The 24,449-nt window shown below is 39.6% G+C and overlaps 1 protein-coding gene across 1 annotated transcript in view; it reads left to right on the top strand.

Moving 5' to 3' along the window:
* LOC109049688 (dipeptidyl aminopeptidase-like protein 6) overlaps positions 1-24,449 on the top strand; it is a gene marked incomplete at its 5' end in the record, with an annotated part of 189,900 nt that overhangs the window by 147,985 nt on the left and 17,466 nt on the right. The window contains 8 exon segments of the mRNA XM_042752330.1: positions 342-465; positions 7,262-7,300; positions 7,880-7,987; positions 9,669-9,675; positions 10,672-10,756; positions 19,279-19,326; positions 19,434-19,552; positions 21,560-21,607. Coding sequence (XP_042608264.1) covers positions 342-465; positions 7,262-7,300; positions 7,880-7,987; positions 9,669-9,675; positions 10,672-10,756; positions 19,279-19,326; positions 19,434-19,552; positions 21,560-21,607 — 578 coding nt within the window.

Raw genomic sequence — 24,449 nt, 5'->3', positions numbered from 1 at the left:
ATACATATTTTTAAATTGTGTCTTTAAAACATAAGCTGCAAGATACAACAAAGGTAATTTAAGTTTAGAAATTGAAGTATACTAGAGTGTACAGTTGAATATCCATTATCACCCGATATGACAAAAATATCAGCCTGTAACTTATATGGTACTGATATATTACGTATCCCTACCTGAACATAACATCAAATCTGCCAGAAAATATTATAAATATATACCTAATTTGTCACATGGGCATTTAAAGTTTTCAAAGACATTTTAAAGATTCATTCCAAACCTAGTGATTGGATATAATGATTCTGCCAGAAGACATTTCTGCTAATTTCTTCTCTATATTACAGTGAGTACTATGTGACGATGGTGAAGTGGGCCACAAGCACGAAACTGGCTGTAAACTGGTTGAACCGAGCCCAGAATATCTCCATCCTGACCCTCTGTGTGGCCACAACGGGTGTCTGCACTAAGGTATGCCTGGATTTGAGAAGAATATTCCATAGTGCACTGTAAAGGGCATTTTACACACCACAAGGAAGGTGGAAATGTGTGATACAATGAAGCGACCATTTTCCAGCATAGGTTTATTATTTTCCTTTTTTAAAAAACCAATGATGTGCATTCACATGAACAGTGCTTTAATCGATGGAGGTTGCCAGGTCACAGTATTGTTGATTGCTTACTCCACTGTGGTGTTACTGTTTTGTTTAATTAAAAAAGACCAACACCCTAAAATGCAATTCAATCACATAAACAAGTAAATCACTATCATTAACCATTTGCCAATAAATTGTTAGATTTAAAAGTTTTACAGATCACTTGAACACTCTGACAGAGTGTTTTTTAATTTTTTCTCTGTCTTTAAAGTGTGGATGCGCAGCATATTCCGACACACTCCAAACTCTAGTGTTTAGGCACTTGACTCATCATTGTTATGCTCCGCTTGTCTTCCTCCAAGCAAGCTAGATGAACGCTTTCTTCAGAGTAAGCCACCACCTCCACGCATGAGCCTGTCTTTCTTCCCCGACCTCCATACTGAGGTGTCGAGGTCATGGGCTAGACCCTCTTCAGTCCTGCATCCAGTCATTATGCCAACATGGCGGGGCTGAGTGATCACGGTTACAGGGCGATGCCCCAGGTTGAGCAGATGCTTGCATGCTATCTGTGCCCTGGTGCGTCATCATCCTTGAAGTTGCCGGCATTACCATCCAAGCTGCTGCGGACCACCTCAGTGCTGGTGAGCAGGGGGTACACCACAGCAGGTCAGGTTGGCGCTTGTTTGCACACCATGGCAGTGTTGCAGGCCTACCAAGCCAATCTGCTGAAGAAGCTGGATGGGGGCGAGGAGATTAATTCTGAGGATATCACAGATCTCAGACGAACCGCTGATCTGTCTCTCCGTGCCACCAAAGAGACTGCCCGTGCCATCGGCCAGTCTATGGCACCTCATGGACGCCCCCCTTGCACCTTCTGGTCTGTTCGGCGACGCCATCAATTCTGAGCCCCAGCGACGCTTTAGGTCAGGTCTTCTAAGACGAAACCGGATCTGCGGAACGTTCTTACATCTAAGAAGACCTCGGCCAAGAAGTCCTGACGCTTGTGGCTCAGGACTTCTGAGGGCAGGCCCCTCTGGGGAAAAGCGGTGTACACCTCTCTACAGTGCCCTCAGAGATTGGTCTGCCAACCCTGCCACCCACGGTGCTTCAGGGTGTAGCGGTCTCCGGCGAGCGCTTCTCTTAGTCTCTGCCCGGAAATGTAGCGGTACTGGGAGGCTCGCTACCTCTTCGGAGGTCTCTAGAGCAGCTGGTTCGACTGTCCCCCGCCGGTCTGCCACTTCAGAGCACTGAGCTAGCCGCTCTAATTACAGCAGAGATCAGTCTTGAGAGACTGATTCCCTTAGTAGACTATTTGGCGGCGTTGGATGGAAACTTCTGCCCAAATGTGTCTCAATGGGTCATGCACACTGTAGAAAGAGGCTACCGCATTCAGTTTGGTTCTCCTTCGCCTCGTTTCAACAGGATCATTCCCACTGACAGGTGGGCCCAGAGCAGGCTCTGGTAACGAAACAAGAAGTAAACACTTTCCTGAGGAAGGAGGCCATCGAGGTGGTCCCTGCTCTTTAAAGAGAGTCTGGGTTCTACAGACGGTACTTCATCATTCCAAAGAAGGATGGAGGATTGCGTCCTATTTTAGATCTGCGTCAATTGAACCGTTCAGTCATGCGACTTAAGTTTAGGATGCTCACAATCAAGCAAGTTGTGTCTCAGATCAGGTCAGAGGACTTTTGTCACTATGTCACTATTGATCTAAAAGACACATACTTTCATATCTCCATCCTTCCCCAACACAGGAAATTCCTGAGGTTTGCTTTTGGGGGCAAAGCTTACCAGTATCGAGTTCTTTCCTTCGGCCTTGCACTCTCACCCCACATTTTCACCAAGTGTGTGGATGCTGCTCTGGCTTCTTCTCCAGGGCCTCCGCATACTCAACTACATCGACGATTGGTTGATATTAGCTCAATCAGAGCAGATGCTGGTTCGGCATCGAGATATCATTCTTGCTCACATGAAAGAGCTGGAATTAAGGCTAAACGCCAAGAAAATTGTGCTTTCTCCACTACAGAGAACCACTTATCTGGGTGTTTTGTGGGATTTGACCACGATGCAGGCCATCTGTCTCCTGTTCGGATCGAATCGATCCTCACTGCAGTCACGAGAGTGAGAGAAGGCAGATTGAGAAGGCTGGTTGACACTCACTGTCAAGAAGTTTCAAAAACTGCTGGGTCTGATGGCAGCTGCGTCCAACGTGATACCTTTTGGCCTGCTGTACATGAGACCCCTACAGTGGTGGCTCAAGACCAAGGGGTTTTCCCCAAGGTGAAACCTGCTCCGCATGCTTAAGGTCACGCAGTGATACCTTCGTGCCTTAGACATGTGGAGGAAACCTTGGTTCTTGTCTCAGGGCCTGGTGCTGCGATATACTTATCGCTCCCCAACTCAGTGACACACCAATTCCTACACTGGTTGGGGAACGGTCATGAGTGGCCGCTTGGCCCGTGGTCTGTGGAGTGGTCACCATCTCAAGTGGCACTGCCCGGAGATGACGGCCGTGTTTCTAGCATTGAAACACTTCCTCCCAGACCTAAGAGATCACCATGTATTGGTGCGCACCGACAACACAGCAGTGGTCTCTTACATCAACCACCAGGGAGGTCTATGTTTGTGCCTCCTTTACAGACTGGCGCACCAGATCATTGCGTGGTCCCAGGGGAAACTCCTCTCGCTGAGAGCAGTTAACATCCTTGGGCATCTCAATATGGGAGCAGACATTCTGTTGAAGCAGGGGCCAAGACCCGGGGAATGGAGGCTTCACCCCGAGGTGGTGAAGCAGATATGGAGAGTTTTTGGCCAGGCTCAGGTGAACCTGTTTGCAACTCAGGAGACATCACACTCTCCCCTCTGGTTCTTTCCCAGTTCCACTGGGAAACGCTCTGCTTCTGGGAATTCTGGAGAGAGTACACTGGGACGGGGTCCCGTCTACTGCTAGTGATCCTGTTCTGGCCGGGCTGAATATGGTTCTTGGACCTGGTGTCCCTTCTCGAATGGCTCTCTGTGGAAGATTCCCGTCAGGAGGGACCTCCTCTCTCAAGCGGGGGCCACCATAGTTCATCCCTGCCCGGAAAGAGAGTTGGGGATTTGCAGGCCCTCTCAGTGGCCCCTTCTTACCTAGACTTTGCGCCCGATCTGGCCAAAGCATTTCTCTACCCGCGAGCGGGCTATGTACCTAAAGTTCCCTCCTCTACACCATTGCCTGTCGTACCCCAGTCCTTCTGACCTCCTCCCTTTCAGGAGCCTGACCAGCAGAAGCTTAAACTGTATATGTCCAGTGTGTGCTATAGTCCCCCTAAGAGAGGTTTTCCTGCTACTAAACAGACCCTCAGTCGTTGGACTGTGGATGCCATTTGCATTGCTTATGAATCCTCTGATTTCCTCTCGCCCTTGGGGTCAAGGCTCACTCTACTAGAAGTGTCTCGATCTCCAAGGCCTTTCTGTCAGGTGTCTCTATGCACGACATCTGCAATGCGGTTGGTTGGTCCACGCCCCTAGCGTTCGTCAGGTTCTATGGCCTCGATATGCGAGCCACTCTGGTCTCTCCTGTTCTCTTGCCCTAGCTGTGCTCTTCTACACTAGGCAGGGATTTGTAAGTCTGGCGGCGTGGGTAGAATCATTCCCATAGCTCATCTGTTGGATCAGACCACATGGGCCAGCCTTCTCTCCCCACGTACATCAGTGAGTCTTGGCCAGCCATGACCCTATCGCCGGTTCACCACTGTGCCTTCCTTGTACCACTTTTGATAGATACTGACCACTGCAGACCGGGAAGACCACAGGAGCTGTAGTTTTGGAGATGCTCTGACCCAGTTGTCTAGCCATCACAATTTGGCCCTTGATAGACTCGCTCAAATGCTTACACTTGTCCATTTTTCCTGCTTCTAACACATCAACTTTGAGGTCAAAATGTTCACTCGCTGCCTAATATATCCCACCCACTAACAGGTGCCGTGATGAAGAGATAATCAGTGTTATTCATTCACCTGTCAGTGGTCATAATGATATGCCTGCATGGATGTGTGTGTGTGTGTGTGTGTGTAATTAAAAAATATTAAGCATCACAACTATATACCAATCACAATATCCAGTCAGTTTATACATTTAGATTTCATTTTACGTGAGTTCTCTATGTCAAGAAATCCCACTTTTAAAACTAGACTTTCTAATATCGGGTTCCTGAAGGGGAATGTCTCTAGGTTATGCATGTCTTGTTCCCTCAGTGAACCAGGGTAACATGTGTAACCTAGAGATGTTCCTTTGCTAGTTCCTTCAGTAGTGGCGGAGCTAATGCACAAGCAGCGATCTTATTGGCTATCGCCCACCTATTACCCTTTGATTTCACCATATAAGTTAGAGTGAATGAAGAAAGCATAATTAAATATTCATTACTCAGCAGCTCATCAGATTTTAATATTTTATTAGTTGTAGAATTAGTAGTAGTACTGTCTTATCAGTATATTAATGGGGTGTTTTTTTTAGGCTTGATTGTGTTTATGGGGTGCAGTCTTACATGTGTTAATTATTTTTTTCACATAATTTTACCTTTATTCCACACTGCTCTGTCCCTTCTCACACTAATGTGCTGATCATTTCCTGCTTTTATGAAGCCCCTCCCACAGAAATACGCAATGGGCTCAGATTGGTTAGCTGGTCCAGTGTGTTGTGATTGGCTAAACCCGCCTCTAGTGCATTTTTCCCCCTCAGCCCAGCACATGCGCTCCGGTTGTATTGTAAACAATGGCATTGTCTATGGTTGCTTATCAGTTTGAGACCCAAAGAATATTAGTGAAGAGGATCGCGCAGAACCTGTGCAAAGAATGGCTCTTAATGGTATATTTTTTGTTTGTTGTTGTCTCATACTTTTAGACTTACCCGCCATTGGCAAGTTTTTATGGCTTTTCATGTTTTCACTGTTATACACTCGGGGGCACTATTACATATCTTCTGAATGAGTACAAAACCTCCCAAACAAAAAACACACGTGCACAGGATTGAAAATTTAGCAATCTCTTATGTAAACAGATGCATATGATAAATAATGCGATCATCAGCAATAGACAGCATATAAATGAAAACTGCATAATGTTATGGAGTAAAATGATGAGCCAGGAAGTGGTATATGGCTGTGCAAGCTTTAGAGTTGTTGATGGAAGCGATTTACTAGATTCATGCTTTGATAATCTTACTGAATGTTATCCAGATGTAGTTTTTGATAAAAAGAGGATTTTCTCACCTTTTTGCTCAAAATTATAAATTTTTATGGGTAACACTTTAGAATAGGGAACACTTACGACTTTTCCCTCAATAAATTCCTAATTTGCTGCTTATTAATAGTTAGTAAGGTAGTAGTTAAGTTTAGGTAATGGGTAGGATTAGGGATGTATAATAAGGCCATGCAGAATAAGGCATTAATATGTGCTTAATAAGTACTAATAAATGGCTAATATTCTAGTAATATGCATGCTAATAAGCAGCTAGTTAAGAGACCCTAAAATAAAGTGTTAACTTTTTATGAAACCTACCTATATCCAAGTGTTGATTGAAAAAAAAAAAAGAATGTTTTAAGCTAGAAAATTTGAAGCTTTGATCTTTAATTTGGTGTATTGCATATTAAAATAATTATACAGAAAAAATATACTGTAGGCCATCAAATTTTAATGAAAATCATCAAAATCGCTGGCGGTGGCTGGGAATTTTTTTTCAGAAATGCTGGCGGGGAAAGAGTTGAAGATTTAATACAGTATGGCAACCACATGCTGTTTAACGCTTCTCATAGCTATGTGAAAATAAGTGTATAAATGGAACAGTTCTGAATGAGAGAGAGAGAGAGAGATGCAGAGCGTGTGCAGAGCAGGGCGATGTGAGGAACAGGATTGAGAACCGCTGCTTTAGAACATTGATTTTGAAACTTGTGAATCCATTAGAATTGTTAGAAGACAGAATCGCGATTTATATATGAGTAGATTTTTATGTGCACCCCTAGTTTTCCTCTTCTCTAAAGCAACACAACATGGCCTCACCCACTTTGCTGCATGTTCCCGGGGGTGGGGTTTATCTGGGTTTGTAACGTCACAAACCCGGGAAGTAACTCATTGTAGTCTCTACGAACCGTTTTTATAGGCATTAACTGCCATAATTTTAAAAGACGGTATCTCCGTTTCCATTGAACTTTCAGCATTGTACATTTGCAAATATTGTTTATGCTCAAACAGCAACATTACACACTAAATAACAGTAAAAAAGTGAAATCCCAATTAACCACCCCTTTAATTTTTTTATTTTTGAGTATTTTTTAAACAGAAACACTAAATGACCAACAATGTATTAAGCACTAAGACCAGCCCTAAGTTTTGTCAGTATGCCAAATATGCAGTCATTCATTTTTTTTTCATATACATAGTTACCACATTTTAGTTCTAATTACTAAGGTTCTACAATAAATAAAAATGCTAATTGTAAGTGTAATTTTCTTGCTTTCAGATCATATCACATATGAATGTATCTTAGTAAAAAGCTGTGCCATTTTCAAGATAAGCTGATTTTGTGAAATCATATATTGCCTAGGTGTGTGCAGAGAGTAGAAGCCGCTCTCAGTTTTCAGTAAATTGGACTAAAATGAGCCAAAAAATTGATTTTGCACTCTCTTTTTTTTTCAGAAACATGAGGATGAAAGTGAGGGGTGGCTGCACAGACAGGTGAGCATTAACTTTCTCTGCCCAGGCAAGGGCAAAAATACCAAAAAAAAAAAAAAATGATGAGATGTGCCATGTCAGTGTTTGTCAACAGTAACAGCTTTGAATAATCGAGGACGTTTGATGTTGTTTGTCTTATCACATTCCCCACAGTACTGTGCTTGAGCTGATATTGTTTTTCCTGATTAGTTTTTCATGTCTGTTTTTTTGCCAGAGGGAGGAAGTGGCCGTATGAAATGTTTTGCAATAACATGAATAAAGGATCGTACAGCTCCTGCAGAAATAAGCCTCAGGGCTCAGACTCACTATTACATATGCGTTGCATTATCATAATATTCACATTCTAATATATGTGTTGTTATGGTTTTAATATTTTTGGTGTTGCTTGGAGAAATACGACCGCTCTGTGGTGCGAACACATTCTCTAGTGCTCCCGCAGGTCTTATAATTCAGTAATTATAAAACTCTGCAGAGCAAACCAAATGATGAAACACTGCCATGGAAGGAGAACCTCACGATGTTGATAGTAATGATGTTGCTGGTGTGGCGTAATGATCGTTAGGAGTTACATTTTTCAAACAGAATGAAGAGCCGCTGTTCTCTAAAGACGGTCTGAGGCTGTTCTTCACCAGAGCAATCCCACAGGGAGGAAGAGGAAAGTTCTTCCACATCTCCATGTCCATCTCACAGGTACAAGCTTCAGCAATTGGGTGTTTTTTAAACTTTTTGATAGAAGGCAAATATGTATTTTTATATATATTGAATTGTCATGGATGGGGTTCATGACAGGTGAGTTTGAGCAGTATCTTTATTGCACAATTCCAAAAAACAAGACAAGAAAGGACAAACACTGAACTACTGTTAAACACAGGTCTTGAGAACTAGAACTAGACTAGAAATGGTTGAATAAATGATTAACTAATGTGAAACTAATGAGAACATCCTTGGAAACAAAAACATAAATTTAAACAGGAAAAATGAACACAGAAACAAAATGGAAAAAAAACAAACATCAAAATAAAAGTCAGAGATAACAGAAATAACCCAGTCAAAACATACAAAAAAAAAAATCTTCAAAATATTGTTTTTTTTACTACCCACCATTACATTACAATATTTTAGATGTATAAACCTTAAGAGAAATTAAAACTATGTCTGCCAGAATAAAATAAATTTTATTTCATGAATATGGTTACCTGCATGTTGCTTTTAACCAGTATGTTGTCATTTTTTGGTAAAATACGAATTGAGAATTTTGTAGCTTTTTCATATAACACTAGTTCATAGTGAAAGATTTTCTATCAGTAACATTATTTAAATGGCAATATTTAGATGTAGCACATCTCCAAATACTCCAAAGCAAATAGATTAATTTTACTAACAAATATGATTAATTCAAACAAGTTCCTTCATTTTCCAAAGCCAATTTATTTTTTGATAACTAATCACGTGTCTACAGTTGAACAGCATTTAATTGATTAGTTTTAAGCCTTCACTTTAGTCATTTCTTCAAACATGCTCTGTCACGGTCTGTGGGCCAGGCCCGTGGAGTGGAGGAGGGCCTGGAGACTGTAGCAGAGCAAGTGACCAGGGCAGAGCCGGCAGAGCAGGAAGCCAAGGTGGGGCCTGTAGAGCGGGGGGCCAAGGCAGAGCTGGCGAAGCTGAAGACCACAATGTCAGAGCAGAAGACCACCACACAGCAGAGCAGATGGAGAAGAGAACCACCACTGTGAATCAGGCAGTACTGTAATAGAGAGCACAGAGAGGTAAACAACTTTGTGGCTGGAACAAGACAGGCCAGTATTCACAGGGGGTCGTTGCAGTCCAAACAGGACAGGCAAACAGTTCAGAGACAGCATCCTTGGTTGTTACAGGTCAAACAAAGAGTTCAGAAGTGGGCACACCACCCTAAGAGGAACTGAAGCAGATGCCGCCGCCGCCTCAGGAGGAACTGGAGTGGGCTCTGGAGTGGACTCTGAAGGTTCCCAGAAGGGAGTGGGTTCATGAGTGGACTCTGAAGGCTCCCAGACGGACTTTGAAGCAACCCATGCCAGCAGATCAGCCATGAGGTGAAAGGCAAAGACGGCCTTCTTGATTATGGCAGCAGCAGTGAAATCGGGCAGCTCTGTGGTGACCTCTGAGACCACCGGAGTCAGGTCCTCCAGGACCACCGGACTTGAGACCACCAGAGTCCGGTCCTCCAGAGCCACCAGACTTGGGACCACCAGAGTCAGGTCCTCCAGGACCACTGGACTTGGGACCACCGGAGAAATGCCAGCTGCTCTGGCTGAGATCAACGGTTGATCCGCCAAAGTGGAAGCCAGATTCAAAAGCCTTGGGCCCACCCGTTGAAGAGGTTCCGGACTGGCAGCCATTTTGTGGAGAGGCTCTGGGCTGGTGGCCATCTCATGAAGAGGCTCCCCATGAGAAGGCTGCTCTCTTTGCAGTGCTGACTGCCTCCCACTACAGACGAGGTACTCCACAAACCCGTCAAAAGACAAATGTTCAGAACCTAACATCCTCCAGTGAATAAAGGGCATATCAAAATAATACTTAAATAACTCATTCATAGCAGACAAACCCCACCCAAGCACCCCTAAACCACTCCAAAATCACCTCCAAGATCAGTTCCTTGTTGACGGAGGGAGATTAAGGCTTCGAGCTGGAGCATACGTTGGTAAAGAGGGCTGTAGACATTAGAGGCTGGTGGATGGTATGAGCCTCTCTTCTGCTGAGTCCTCATCTTGGCTTCTTTGTTCTGTCATGGTCTATGTGGCGAGATGAGGAGAGGAATCGAGGATGCAGTAATCAAGCTCTTTATTAATAATGAAAATAAATAAAACTAACAAAAGCTACCCCAAGTGGGAAAAACCAACAGAAAGGCCTGAACAGGGTACAGCTTGGCAAGGCGAGGGAAGGCCACACAGGAACAGGCAGTACATACTTAAACAAGGAGCAAACATACACATTAGACCACATACGAAAACAAAGAAGCACAGGACTGCAAACACAAGTAGAATAAATAGGGAGCAAATGAGGGTAATGAGGGAGACACAGGTGCACCCACTGAAACAATAACAAAGTGACAAGATGGGAGGGGACAGACAATAGACAGGAGAAAGCACATGGCACCAAACAAACAAAACAGAAGCCATGTGCTTACAACCAAACAGTGTCCTCTGGTGGCCATCCTGGGAATATCAGCTGAAGACTGTGACATGCTCTACCTTCTCTATTTGTAAAATGACACACATTCTTTTATATTTGTTTTTAAATATTTGTATTGATGAGCATACTATTCTATTATTCACAACACTGTGTTCCATTCATTATGACTGATGTCTGTTTAATGTTTTCTTCATAAAGCCCAACAGCCAGCACAGATACTCTGCAGTCCATCACATCAGGAGACTGGGACGTCACGCAGGTTCTTGCGTATGATGAGGACAGTCAGTTAATGTGAGCCATCCACCAAACACCTCCAACTGAACTTCAATGATTCATTAAAAATTGCCTTTTTTTAAAGATAGTATGAAATCACAGCTGACCAAAATTACTTTGTCAATTCACATTATTGTCAGCCTTAATCTTAATATATCTTTGGTGCACATTATCCCAAATAGTTTTCGCCTGTGTTATCAAGGTCTCTTATTTTTTGACCCTTACCACTACAACCCACCTGCTTTTGTTCTCTTGATCTTTCAGTGCCATGGTATATGTTGGTAACCAAACAGTTTTACGGTAGCCATTAACTTAGTATTTTTTTCAATAGTGTGTAAGTAAATGTACCGTTCGACTGTTTAGTTACCAATAGTCTTCAAAATATCTTCTTGTGTCTTCAGAAAGAAACATTTATACTTAAAATCTTTAAAGTATATTTAAAAAAAAGAAAAAATAAAGTTTATTCAGATAATGGAAATATTAATTAAATAAAAGGCCACTTAAGTGTACTTAAAGAACGTACACTTTTATGACACTTATACCACACTTATAGCACATTTAATAGTAGCATACTAGAAAAAGATGTAAAGTACTTCAATATAATTTTATCTTGTACTGTTTATTTTAATGCATATAAAGTTAAAATAGGTAACACTTTGTCCAAAGGTGTCCTTGTTACACATTACATGTACTTACTATTATAGTAACAAATTAATTATGCATAATTAAATGCAAGTAACCCTAAGACAAACCCTTATCCTAACCCTAACCATATAGTAAGTATTTGTAGTTAATTAGTATTATTCCATGGTCTGTCTGAATACTGGATTCTGATTGGCTGGCAGGTATGTAGTAAAACAGTTTATTCTACGGGCCGTTGAATGCTTGAATCTGATATGCTGACAAACGTTCTGAGGTGTGCAATTATTTTCAGGGTAACGCACTGCAAACATAGGTCCCAGGCAGCTCTCTTGACCGCATTACAGTTCCATATCACTTCGCATAGTTAACTGTAATAACGGAAATTAGCATACAGTACCTATAGAGTACAAAGGACTAACAAAAACAACAACATGACAGATGATTTTCTAAAAGTAAATACACATGACCTTTCTCACTAGCAAGGTAATAACAGTGCTGTTTAGAGACGCTGCCACAGAACTCTGTTGAGGGACGCACAGAGGTAGCCTAATTCACACAAGCTCTCGCTCTCTCTCTTTCTTTCTCTTTCTCTGTGTGTCTCTGTCTCTCTCGCTTTCTTTCTAATAACTTCATTAATAACTGCATTAGAATGCCATCAACGGCTCAAGCCTCCATTACCAGCTTTAAAACGACGTTTTGGAACTAGCAAAAGAGGGAGTTAGATGAGATGCGGAAGAAATAATCTTACTCACAATAGCGATTGAAGTACAAAAACTGGACGAATCCTTTTAAATATATCATCTGATCAATGTCTTGAGGTGTGGTAGTATAAGCGGAATAATTGACTCCAGGCCGTTGAATTATTAGAAAAATAATGCACACACCCGAGGTGTAATGGCTACTTCACTTCACTCCATTATTTTTCTAATAATTCAATGGCCCATCGTCAATGGCCCTGTCCCAAATGGCACCCTAAACCTCAGAGTCCGCACTTTCGTGATGTAATGCCGCTTTAACTGTCAAGTAGAAGTCTGCTGCAGAGCTCGCCCCATTGTGGGCTCAGCAGAAGTGCAGATCAAGGGCGCATAATGGCCGCAAAGGGGGTGCTCGCAAGCAGTCTTCTGAATGCTAAAATGACAAATGGGACAACCTACAGTCTCGTGGACTTAACGGACACGCAAACATTGTAAGTCTGTAAGACTGCAAGTGCACGTGAAGTGTTCCATTTGGGATCATTTATTCCTTACTTAATGCGCAGGTAGTTCTAGGGTCAGTTTAATCACAATTCTATATTAATGCGCTGCTTTAATTGTTGCACACAAACCCACACACATCACTCGCACACACACAGAGAGAGAGAGTCGAAGATCGCAGATCGCACATAACTTGTCAATGATTTTCCGCGATTTGTATTAATAAAATAGCCTAGATACTGGATCGCTACTTTATATTACTCAGCAATGAGGTGTAAAATCGCTGTTTTTGAAGTAGCCTAATTAATGTAATTGTTTGTAGAGAGAGACACGCAGGCGCAGCACACACAACGGGTCATTTCTCTCTCTCTCTCTCTCTCTCTCTCTCGATCTATAATTAATTGAAATAAATACTATAATTCATTCAAATAAATGTGATCTTAACGCACTATTTCATCTCTGTGTCTGATTTGAAGGAGGTATAATGCTCGAGCTAATGAGCTGTAATTGATAAAAATAACATAATTTTTACCCATTCGGTCAAATATTGCGCAGCAAAGAGCAATACTAGTTTTAACTTGTCTAAATCTTGGCAAATAACCATGTAATAAATGGGATAATCAACGGTTTGCCATGCATTAAAGGATTTTAAATGCACTTCGCGCCGGGCGATTCTTTGCCTCCACGTTGTGCATTTAAAATCCTTTAATGCACGGTAAACCATTGATTATACCTTACTTACTCAGTACTTAAATGTATTATTACACTGTAACAAGGACACCTTAAAAGAAAGTGTAACCTTAATTTATTTTAAATGTACTAAATTGCAAATTCATTATTACAAATGTCTATCTTAAAAAAAATAAAATAAAGACAAAATTGCTCTGTTTGCTGTGGATTCAAGACATTTGTAAATAGGATTAAAATATGAATATGAGTCAAATCTACAGAATGTCACATTTTTTATTAGCTGTTTCAACACATAGATGTTTTACCAATTAAAAACGACAGCACTTTTAGAGTTCATCCCATCATCTGGTGTGAGCATAAGTATTGGAACAGTTGAACTTAAAGCAGATGTAAAAGATTAGATCCCTTGCGTGCAATCAGAGCAGTGAGTCTGCAACCCATAGACATCACCAGACTCTTGGTATTATCCTTTAAATGCTTTTCCCAGCCTTTAATGCAGCCAATAACAACTGTTGCTTGTTTTGGTGTGTAACTGCATTTTGTTTTCTCTTTAGCTGGTGAAATTCATGTTCAGTCTAAGACTTTACTTTTTTTGCCCTTTTATTAAAGTCCTTGACTGAACTGGCAGGGTGTTTTGGGTCATTGTCCTGATGCAATATGTAGTGCTTTCTGATGAGTCTGGTGGCATTTTCTTGAATATTGGTAGCCAAGATGGTTTTGTACCCTTCCAAATTCATCCTGCTACTGTCATGAAATATTAAGTCATCATTAAAATTGAGCGGGGGCTGTTCCAGAGACAGCCATGCATGCCCATGCCATGACACCAACTCCACCATGCTTTACAGATAAGGCTGTATGCTTAGGATCATTTGGAGTTCCCTTTTTTCTCCACACTTTTGCTTTCCAATCACTTAGATAAAGGTTAATCTTTGTCTCATCTGTCCATAAACTCTACTGGCTTTTGCATACTCTAAATCTTGCCTTTCTATTTTTTGGTGCTTGTCAGAGGTTTGCATCTTGCTGTGTAGCTTCTGTAATACTGTGTCAATGTGTCCTGCAGACAGTAGATTGTCAGAGCATCCCCCTAGCTTTTAGAGGTTGTTGGTGATTTTACAGACCAATATTTTAGGGTTAATTTTCAAAGCTTTTATTATTTGCCTGTCATCAACTGCTGTTGTTTTTCTCAACTGATCAGGTTTTTGTTGGTTGCTGATGTCGCCGATGGTTTCCAAACTCTTGATTTCTTCATGGCCTTTGTTTTTTGCTATAGTTCTAATTGACCTCTTTTCTTTTATCAACCAAATTGCTTGCTTTTATCTTTAAGTCAGCCCACTCGTCTTCATTCTGGTTTTTGTGTGTCGTCATCGAATGCAAGACTCAGAATGCAGAAGCAATGGATATAACTGATACGACACATTCCCTGCTTTTAATATCTGAAGAATACAGCTAATCACTTAGAAAGACCTGTGAGCCAACTGTTCCAATACTTATGCTCACATCAGATGGTAGGGCTGAACAATTTTGGAAATAATGTAATTGCAAATTTTATTTATTTATTTATTTTTTACAATATTACGATTGTGATTAATATGCGATTAATTTTTAAAGCTCTTTATGTTCTATTATTCAACAAAGACAAGCTTAAAATCATTGTATAGTATGACCAACACAATATTATATAGATTAAACAGAAATGTTCTTTTCTGTAGGCCAGGCCTGTGCTACAATGAAATTAGGTGATGCATGAATTGATATGAATAACATTTTTATTAAACAACTACAATCACAGTAGTATATTGACTTATTTGTTGAACTTCCAACCTTGTAAGCATGTAATAATTATGACAACATAAATCACTGACAAATAAGCCTGGTGTAAACATTAATATACAAATCACACAAACTAAAGTAGATTGCAGAAATATAAAAAAAAAATCTGTAGCTATACCACACTACTTTAGGTAATTCAAAGTCACTGTAATAAAGATATGTAAACTTGTGGACTGCACTTTTTAAACACTGCATGTTAACTTTAGACCAGTGGTTCTCAGTGGTCGCGCCAAATAATTTCACTAAACATTTAGAAAAATAAAAGTTTTTTTTTTCATTTATTTATTTAAAAAACCCTACAGGGAAAAAAAACACCTGCATCACTTGAAACATTGAAAAATAGCATAGAGAGAAAAACTGTTATTATTTGTTATTATTCTGTCTGTTATTTACTTATTTTGGGTTTCATGCTGTCCGCTAAGGCATAGGACACACGCAGGCTTTCCTCCTCATCAACGACATTAAACAACGTGTCTACACCGGACACGAGCCGCAGCAAAATACAGTAGAACCCAGTGATGCTGTCTACACTGGATGTGGCGCGACAAAACCCGACATTAAACTGAAGCCTTCTTCTATTTATGATGGACTGGCACAAAGTTAAAATGATGCGGTTGCATCCAGTGTACAGGTGCATCTCAATAAATTTGAATGTCGTGGAAAAGTTCCTTTATTTCAGTAATTCAACTCAAATTGTGAAACTCGTGTATTAAAATAAATTCAGTGCACACAGACTGAAGTAGTTTAAGTCTTTGGTTCTTTTAATTGTGATGACTTTGGCTCACATTTAACAAAAACCCACCAATTCACTATCTCAACAAATTAGAATGCTTCATAAGACCAAAAAAAAAAAAAAAACATTTTTTTTTAATTGTTGTCCTTCTGGAAAGTATGTTCATTTACTGTACATGTACTCAATACTTGGTAGGGGCTCCTTTTGCTTTAATTACTGCCTCAATTCGGCGTGGCATGGAGGTGATCAGTTTGTGGCATTGCTAAGGTGGTATGGAAGCCCAGGTTTCATGCTCCAAAAATTCTTGGTAAACGGGTGCAGTGACTTTGGTTTTCAAAAAACACAATGGAACAACACCAGCAGATGACATTGTACCCCAAATCATCACAGACTGTGGAAACTTAACACTGGAGTTCAAGCAAATTGGGCTATGAGCTTCTCCACCCTTCCTGCAGAATCTAGGACCTTGGTTTCCAAATGAAATACAAAACTTGATCTCATCTGAAAACAGGACTTTGGACCACTGGACAACAGTCCAGTTCTTCTTCTCCTTAGCCCAGGTAAGACGCCTCTGATGTTGTCTGTGGTTCAGGAGTGGCTTAACAAGAGGAATACGACAACTGTAGCCAAATACCTTGACACGTCTGTGTGTGGTGGCTCTCTCAGTCCATTCCTTGTGAAGTTCACTCAAATTTTTTAATCTATTTTGCTTGACAATCCTCATAAGGCTGCGGTTCTCTCGTTGGTTGTGCATCTTTTTCTTCCACACTTTTTCCTTCCACTCAACTTTCTGTTAACATGCTGGATACAGCACTCTTTGAACAGCCAGCTTCTTTGGCAATGAATGTTTGTGGCTTACCCTCCTTGTGGAGGGTGTCAATGATTGTCTTTCTGGACAAATGTCAGATCAGCAGTCTTCCCCATGATTGTGTAGCCTAGTGAACCAAACTGAGAGACCATTTTGAAGGCTCAGGAAACCTTTGCAGGTGTTTTGAGTTGATTAGCTGATTGGCATGTTACCATATTCTAATTTGTTGAGATAGTGAATTGGTGGGTTTTTGTTAAATGTGAGCCAAAATCATCATAATTAAAAGATCCAAAGACTACTTCAATCTGTGTGCATTGAATTTATTTAATACACAAGTTTCACAATTTGAGTTGAATTACTGAAATAAATGTACTTTTCCACAACATTCTAATTTATTGAGATGCACCTGTACAGTAGAGCTATTGCGGCACGACACGACAACTCTAGCGTCCAGTATAGACACAGTGAGTGAAGCCGAGAGCAAGACATGCCTCATCATATTTTCTGCATTTAGCTTTTGAATGACCAGCACCTGCCTGGGTCTGTGCGACATCATCTATGGCTTTTCTCTTCCTTTTCACAAACCGATCCATCTCCCATTCTAAGTTACGTCCTTTGGATGTTTACTGTTTTATTTATTTTCCTTTTCTGCTGATGGCCAGTACACCCCACACTTTGAGAACCACTGCTTTAGAAAGACTTTAAATAAATAAATAAGAATATATATATATATATATATATATATATTATTTTAAGTTCAAAGTCTTCAGTAATGAAATGCACCATAACACTGTTACTGCTTGAGTAATTTCAATATGCCATTTTAAAGTACGTTCATATTATATGCGCTTTCAAACATTTCCGGTATAGCGTGCCAGGGTTGCCATTTTTCACAACAAAACCCACCCAATTGCTACTCAAAACTAGCCTAATCGCGTTTCGAGGGGGGTCCACCGGTATTCAAGGGGTTAAATTACACGTTTTATGGAGGGGTTCCCCAAACCATGGACTTGGCAACACTGTAGCGTTCAGACTTGATGCTTCCTCTGAAGACTGTGCTTAGATGTGTACAACTTTAAGCAGCGCTGATTAGACCGATCTGTGTGTGTCATCTAAGTACTGTGAGAGCTATAAGAGAGCGGACGTCTCCTTATGCTCTCTCTCGCCGTACTTTGATGTCATACATCGATCGATCTTCAAGTCCAGTCGAACACACCTCTTTACTCTTGTGTGTCACATGACAGAGTGTAATCGCAGCCTCTGCGATATAATTTTTTTAATTTTTTCATATTGCGATATTATCGCAAATGCAATTAATCGTTCAGCCCTATCAGATGGTGGGATGAAACTCTACAAGTGCTGATCTTCTTAGCTGTTAAAACATTTATGTGTTGAAACAACCCAATAATAAAATGTGACATTCTGTATTTTTGTCTCATATTCATCTTTTAATCATATTTACAGATTTCCACAGCAAACAGAGCACTTTTGCCTTTACTGTTCCAATACTTATGGAGGGCACTGTATGTATATATATATATATATATATATATATATATATATATATATATATATATATATATATATATATATATATAATTCATGGCATACAGGTTTTAATAGAAATTACATTAAAGGGGATAGTTCACCCAAAAAAGAAAAATTTGATGTTTATCTGCTTACCCCCAGGGCATCCAGGATGTAGGTGACTTTGTTTCTTCAGTAGAACACAAATTATGATTTTTAGCTTCAGGTGTTGCAGTCTCTCAGCAGTACAGTGCTTGGCAATGGTCACAGTATCTATGAGAGAGAAAAAAAAAAAATGCACAGAAAAATCCAAATTAAACCCTGCGGCTTGTGACGATACTTTAATGTGTAAAGACACAAAATGATTGGTCAAGAAACTGAACAGTATTTATATAGTTTTTTTGCCTAGGATTCACGCAATGTCTGAACTGTTAGAACTTAAGCTGCAGTGAAGCGCGTTCACAAGAGTTCTAACAGTTCGGACATTGCCTGAATCAGAGGTAAAAAAAAAAAAAAATGATATAAATACTGTTCAGTTTCTTGCACAGACCGATCGTTTTGTGTCTTTACACGTCATTGTATCGTCACGAGCCGCAGGGTTTAATTTGGATTTTTCTGTGCATGTTTTTTTGTTTCTCTCATAGATACTGTGACCATTGCCAAGCACTGTACTGCTGAGAGACTGCAACACCTGAAGCTAAAAATCATAATTTGTGTTCTACTGAAGAAACAAAGTCACCTACATCTTGGATGCCCTGGGGGTAAGCAGATAAATTTCAAATTTTAATTTTTGGGTGAACTATTGCTTTAAAGTGTATTGTAGTTTATCATAAATGCATGTCAGTACACGTTAACTGTATTTTAAACCAATATTGGTTATGAAATGGCATAAAAGATGTAGATTGTTTAAATTTAAACTTTAATACATTTTCATTTAGTTTGAATTGACAGGCACTTAGTGTCTGACAATGTTCAGTTCTGACTTAAGTACATTTTTGAAGCATATAAATTATGTAATAACTAAACTTATGCTGAAGTGTACTTCTTTTTCACCTTTGTATAGCTATTGTTATATGGAGTATGTTTGTATGGAGTATTGTATTTTTTGTATGAACAGATATTTCCTCAGCACTGAGGATGACCCTAAAAGAAGACATCTCTACAGGTACATAAAGCACATACATATTCATGTTTTGTGCCATGTGAAGTTTGGCTTGTGCTGTCACAGGCTTGTTCTCGCTGACAGTGTTAATGTATCTGTGGTTGTTCCAGCGCAGACACAGTGGGCACCTTCAACCGCCGCTGTCTATCCTGCGATTTCACTGACAGCTGCGGGTACGTCAGTGGCTTCTTCTGTCCCAGCATGGACTATTTTCTGCTCATTTGTAAAGGTAGACATCTCTTTGTTTCTATTCTGCTTGTTCTTACTACCACGGGTATATGTGCGAACAAGATAACATAATATATGAACATACACTGTATGATTTGTAGAAGTAATTAGAATTTTACTTTTTTGTTAAAAACTAAAGAAATGAAAGGTCAAGAAATACTTGCGTAAAGTCTTGGTTTGGCTGTAAAGCTGAGAATTAAAATGAGTCTCTGAACTCACCCATAACCCTGACACATTTTTAATAAACGCTTGGGAGTTGACACTGCGGTGAATGTCGATTTAGAGCCCATGAACCTTTACTTTTATATTGTCTCCTGACAAGCTTTATATGTAAATGATGAGTTTAGTGTTAAGCTAGAAGTATAGAGAAAGGGATGGAGACAGCATGAGCAGACGCATTGTCAAAGAGCATGTTGTTATTGTTCAACAGTGAAGTTTTCATTCTGCAAAGTGCACTGATTATTTGTAGGGGTTGTTTCTACAGCAGCTGATGTGTTCTAAAGGCTTTAATGCTTGTATTCACTGAACCGTTGTGACAGAACCCCTGGAGAAATGACTGTTGTGTTTACGATCAGCGCTGTTGTGCCACTCGTTAAAGTTTCACTGCAGACGCTCATTAACAAAAGCTTTTAAGCACCTTTTTCAGTTTAGTGGCAGGCTGTTTATAAAATAAACTTTAGAGAACTTGTAAAATGACTGGATAAACTGCTCTTGAGTGTTGCTGACGTGTACAGCTGAAACATAAACTATTACTTATAATTTATAACACTTATAACAATTACATACCTTTATTTATACTGTGGTTATTAACTTTGGATAAAAGCATCTGCTTAATGCATAAATGTAGTTATAAAAATAGTTGTTTGTATGTTTGTTTTTAAGTTATTTTCGAATAGATTTGATCTGACATAAATAGCTATTACATTATTTTTCTTAATTATCATATCTTGCTTTTAGCATAACACTGCAAATTGTTCAAACACTATATGAGAGACTGTGTGATGATCCAAACTAGATTTTTAACAAGAAAATGTGGGTAGAGGAATGTAAGAAGAATGTTGATTTGAAGTATCATGTAGCACAAATGATGCAGGCTGTGTTACATACAGAAGTGTAAAGGTTCTTTGATATTTACAGTTGTTTAGCAAATTTCAGGCCATCTGAGATGTACAGTAGGTGGGTTTTTTCTTCAGTGGAACAGTAAAGATTTGACACCATGGTCCTTGGTGATTCATAAACTGCAAGTCTGTTTTTTTACTGTCACTTTGAGAGCCAAAAACATATATAGGCAACACAAAATGAATACCCTTGCCTCCTGACAATTTATTGAAGTTTTATGAAGCAAAATGATAAGTCTGTGCAACAGAACAGAAATCTTGCACTTCTGAATCATATGAAGGTGTTCAGGGCTGTTTGCCTGAGGCTATGGATTACAGGTAATAATGTTTAGTTTCTTGCACAGACTGATCATTTCGCTTCATAAGGCCTCAATATATCATAAAGGGTCACAGTATTATTGTTGTGTTGCCTGTATATGCTTTTTTGACTCTCAAAGTGAAAGCTGTGGACTTTTATGAATCACCAAGGACCATTAAAAGCTAAAATTAATTAATAGCCTGAGGGTCAGCAAATTTTTATTTTTGGGTGAACTATCCCTTTAACCTTATGTATTAGTTATTGTAGTAGTGACTTAGTAAACACTGATAATAATTCCAAATTGGTCATCAAAGTTCAAGTGCAAAAATTTATTTGATTCAGTTGCTGCAACAGGTCATGTGAGTATGTGAAATTTTATTTCATCAGTATCATGCATGAAGAATTTATATAAAAGATTAGGACAGGAAATATGCATTCTGTGAGACACAATTGCTAGCTGTGAGAATTACTGATTAGCAAACAAAAATAACATGCATTCTGTCATCATTTTGCAAAGCATTTGTTCAAACTATGAAAACCAATGAATGTCTTATGTCATTAATTATTGATGATTATGTTGGTATATTGTCAGGTCCTGATGTTCCGTATGTGACCGTTTACAGCACTCATGACAGACAGAGTGAGTATCCAGCTTTCTTCCTCTCTATATTGTGTGATTGTGTGTGTGTGTGTTTGAGTTCTGGATGATCTGCTGGGTCTTACTCCCGTCATCTGACTGCTTACGACTGAGTAGCATGCACACACAAACTCACACACACTTACAATACACTCACAAAGAGGTCAAAGATTTAAAAGTTTCACATCACTCACCCACCCCACCTTTTTTTTTTTTTTTGAAGCTTCTGTTTTTAAACTGACTAACTAAAATAAATGCAGCTTTGATGAGCATAAGAGACTTATCCAAAAATGTAATTGTAAATGTAAATTATAGGCTATCAATAGAAAGAAAGTAAAATAGCATTGTAGAGTAAGTAAGTGGATGTGTAATAGATGCAGGGCACATTTTATTTTGTAACTTAATTAACCTCAATCTCATCTGTGACATTACCCCCCATCCAACCCCCCACCCCCCATACAAAGAGACTCTTTGTATTAGGGTGGCCATATGCGCCCCTCATACAGGACACGTCCCGGGCCAGGATTTTAATATTGCCTAAATCATCCAAAGCAGTTTGACCAATAACATGCAGGTATTGTTCATAATCGACCAATGATGGAGCTGCACGTGAGAAGGTGAGATCTACAGGGAACAATCAAATCGAAGCATCACACCGATCAAAAAAAGACACCAAAGTAGGTGCGAGAGCGATTCGAAAGCATAAGGAGCCGTCTGCTCTGCTCTCTATAGCTCTCGTGAATGTCACACAACGATCGACCTGCAGAGCAAACAGCCAAAACCTGGATATTTTAGGCAGTATTAAAATTCTGGCTGGGACGTGTCCCGTATGAACGGCACATATGGCCACCCTACTTTGTATGTGATTTTATCATTTATCCTATATTTGTGGTGCATCCAAACGTGAAAAGGAAGGTTTCAGAGTGTAGGGAACTGCTCGAAAAGGTGTCCCACAAGGCCACAATTCATTGTCAGTGAGAACGAGTGGGCGCAATTCTGCGAAACTGCCAGAATATGGAGTGAGCACCTGGTGCAGAGAACACTGCCCCGGGCAACTGCCTCGATTGCCTACTCCTCAAAGCTGTTTAATTATCAAAATTCATTCATTTTATACAGTAATAGAGTCATATTTCATTGCTGGGTCATTTCTACAGTTTAGTGAATTTGGACTCCATGAAGCAATACTGCATTTTTTACATAAAATGTTAATTAGTTTTCATGCCACATGATTTTCCATGCATACAGTAGGTGTTGACACAAATTGATTAGTACCTTAGAATAATTTGTATAGACAAATTCCCATGTCCCAGCCGTTTTCTCAAGTTCACATTGAAATAAAGGTTATATATATAGTTACATATATACTTTTTTTATACTTACATATATACTTTTATATATACTTAATTATATATACTTAAATTAGCAGTTTTGAGTGTATAAATTTACTTGACAAAGTACAATTTATTGTAATATTTTAATGAGTAAAACCATTTAATTACTTTATGTCCCTCAAACTCCAGTTTACTCTGTTACATTAGTGCCATTTAAAATATTAAGCTCATGCCCTAAATTGCATGACTTGAATGGGGGGGGGGGGTTATATGACACCCTTTTTAACTAAAAACAGAAAACTTTGTTTGCGTTTTTGCCGTTCATTTACACTACAGCAGAAAACAGGTTTCACATTGCAAGTGTGTTATTGTCTTTATTGCCGTTATTGTCTTTGTGCAAACTACCAAATTGTGAAAAAAATTAATATAATGCACATGTGTATTAAAGGGGTCCTATTATGCTCTTTTACAAAGTTTGTATTTTGTTTCGGGGGTGTACTAGAACAGGCTCTCATACTAGGTTGTTCGAAAGCACATTATTTTTCACATATTTGACATTATTACAACACCTCTCTCCCCAGTCTGGCATGAAAAGCTCGAATAATTCCTGTATCAAATTAAGGCCCGCCTTCTGGAATACGAGATGTGCTGTGATTGGTTAGCTGGGCCAGTGTGTGTTGTGAGTGTGTAAATATTATTTTTATTTTTTATTTTTATGACACGGCCAATTACTGGCCTGGCATGCACAGGGCTCCAGACTGCGACCAAATGGTCACATTTTGCAACCATTTTTTCTGCCGTTGCGACTGGTGCGACCACCGCGTTACCCAAATCATAAACTCTGACATTTCTGTTACATTTGAGAAACATCAAACGGCAGACGAAACGAAAGTGAAACTAAACCGCGCTACATTTCAATCTGCGCATCCTGGATTGTTTATCAGCTCGGATCTCGACTCAACAAACTTGTCCAAGCTCAGAACAGCTTTACTGGGAAGTTGATTTCGCGATACTGTTACTTCACAGATGCAACAGAGCTGCGAGATCCAGTGAGAAGAATTTGAATTTGCCGCACAATAAGGTTGCTGCAAGATTTACTGAGAATCATTCAAATTCTGCACAGAAATCTCTGTTATAAACAGCGCTGACATACGTCAGGAAACCAGAAGCTGTAACGCTAACTGTAACCATGGTGTTGTGATAGAAATAGTCGAATGCATTACATCATTCATTTCAGGGTTTGTACAACCGTTTGAGAGAGAAATTCAAGCACTTTTCAGTGACTTTCAAGCATTTCACTGTTTCCAGCACTTTAATGCTCTAAAATGATCCAGTTTGAATGTTATTTTTAATGGGATGAACAAAATATACTTTGTGGTAAACAAAATCACTTATGTAAAATTTAAAAAAAAAAATACATCAAATCACAATTATAACCAGTAGCTAGCAGCAGAGGAGCACTTATTGGCTTAAAAGTCATTCATTTCTACTTTTTCTCTATATTTTGAAATGAA

This window comes from Cyprinus carpio, chromosome B24, assembly GCF_018340385.1.
Source record: "Cyprinus carpio isolate SPL01 chromosome B24, ASM1834038v1, whole genome shotgun sequence".
NCBI lineage: Eukaryota > Metazoa > Chordata > Actinopteri > Cypriniformes > Cyprinidae > Cyprinus > Cyprinus carpio.
This window is presented reverse-complemented; position numbering and strand designations above follow the sequence as displayed.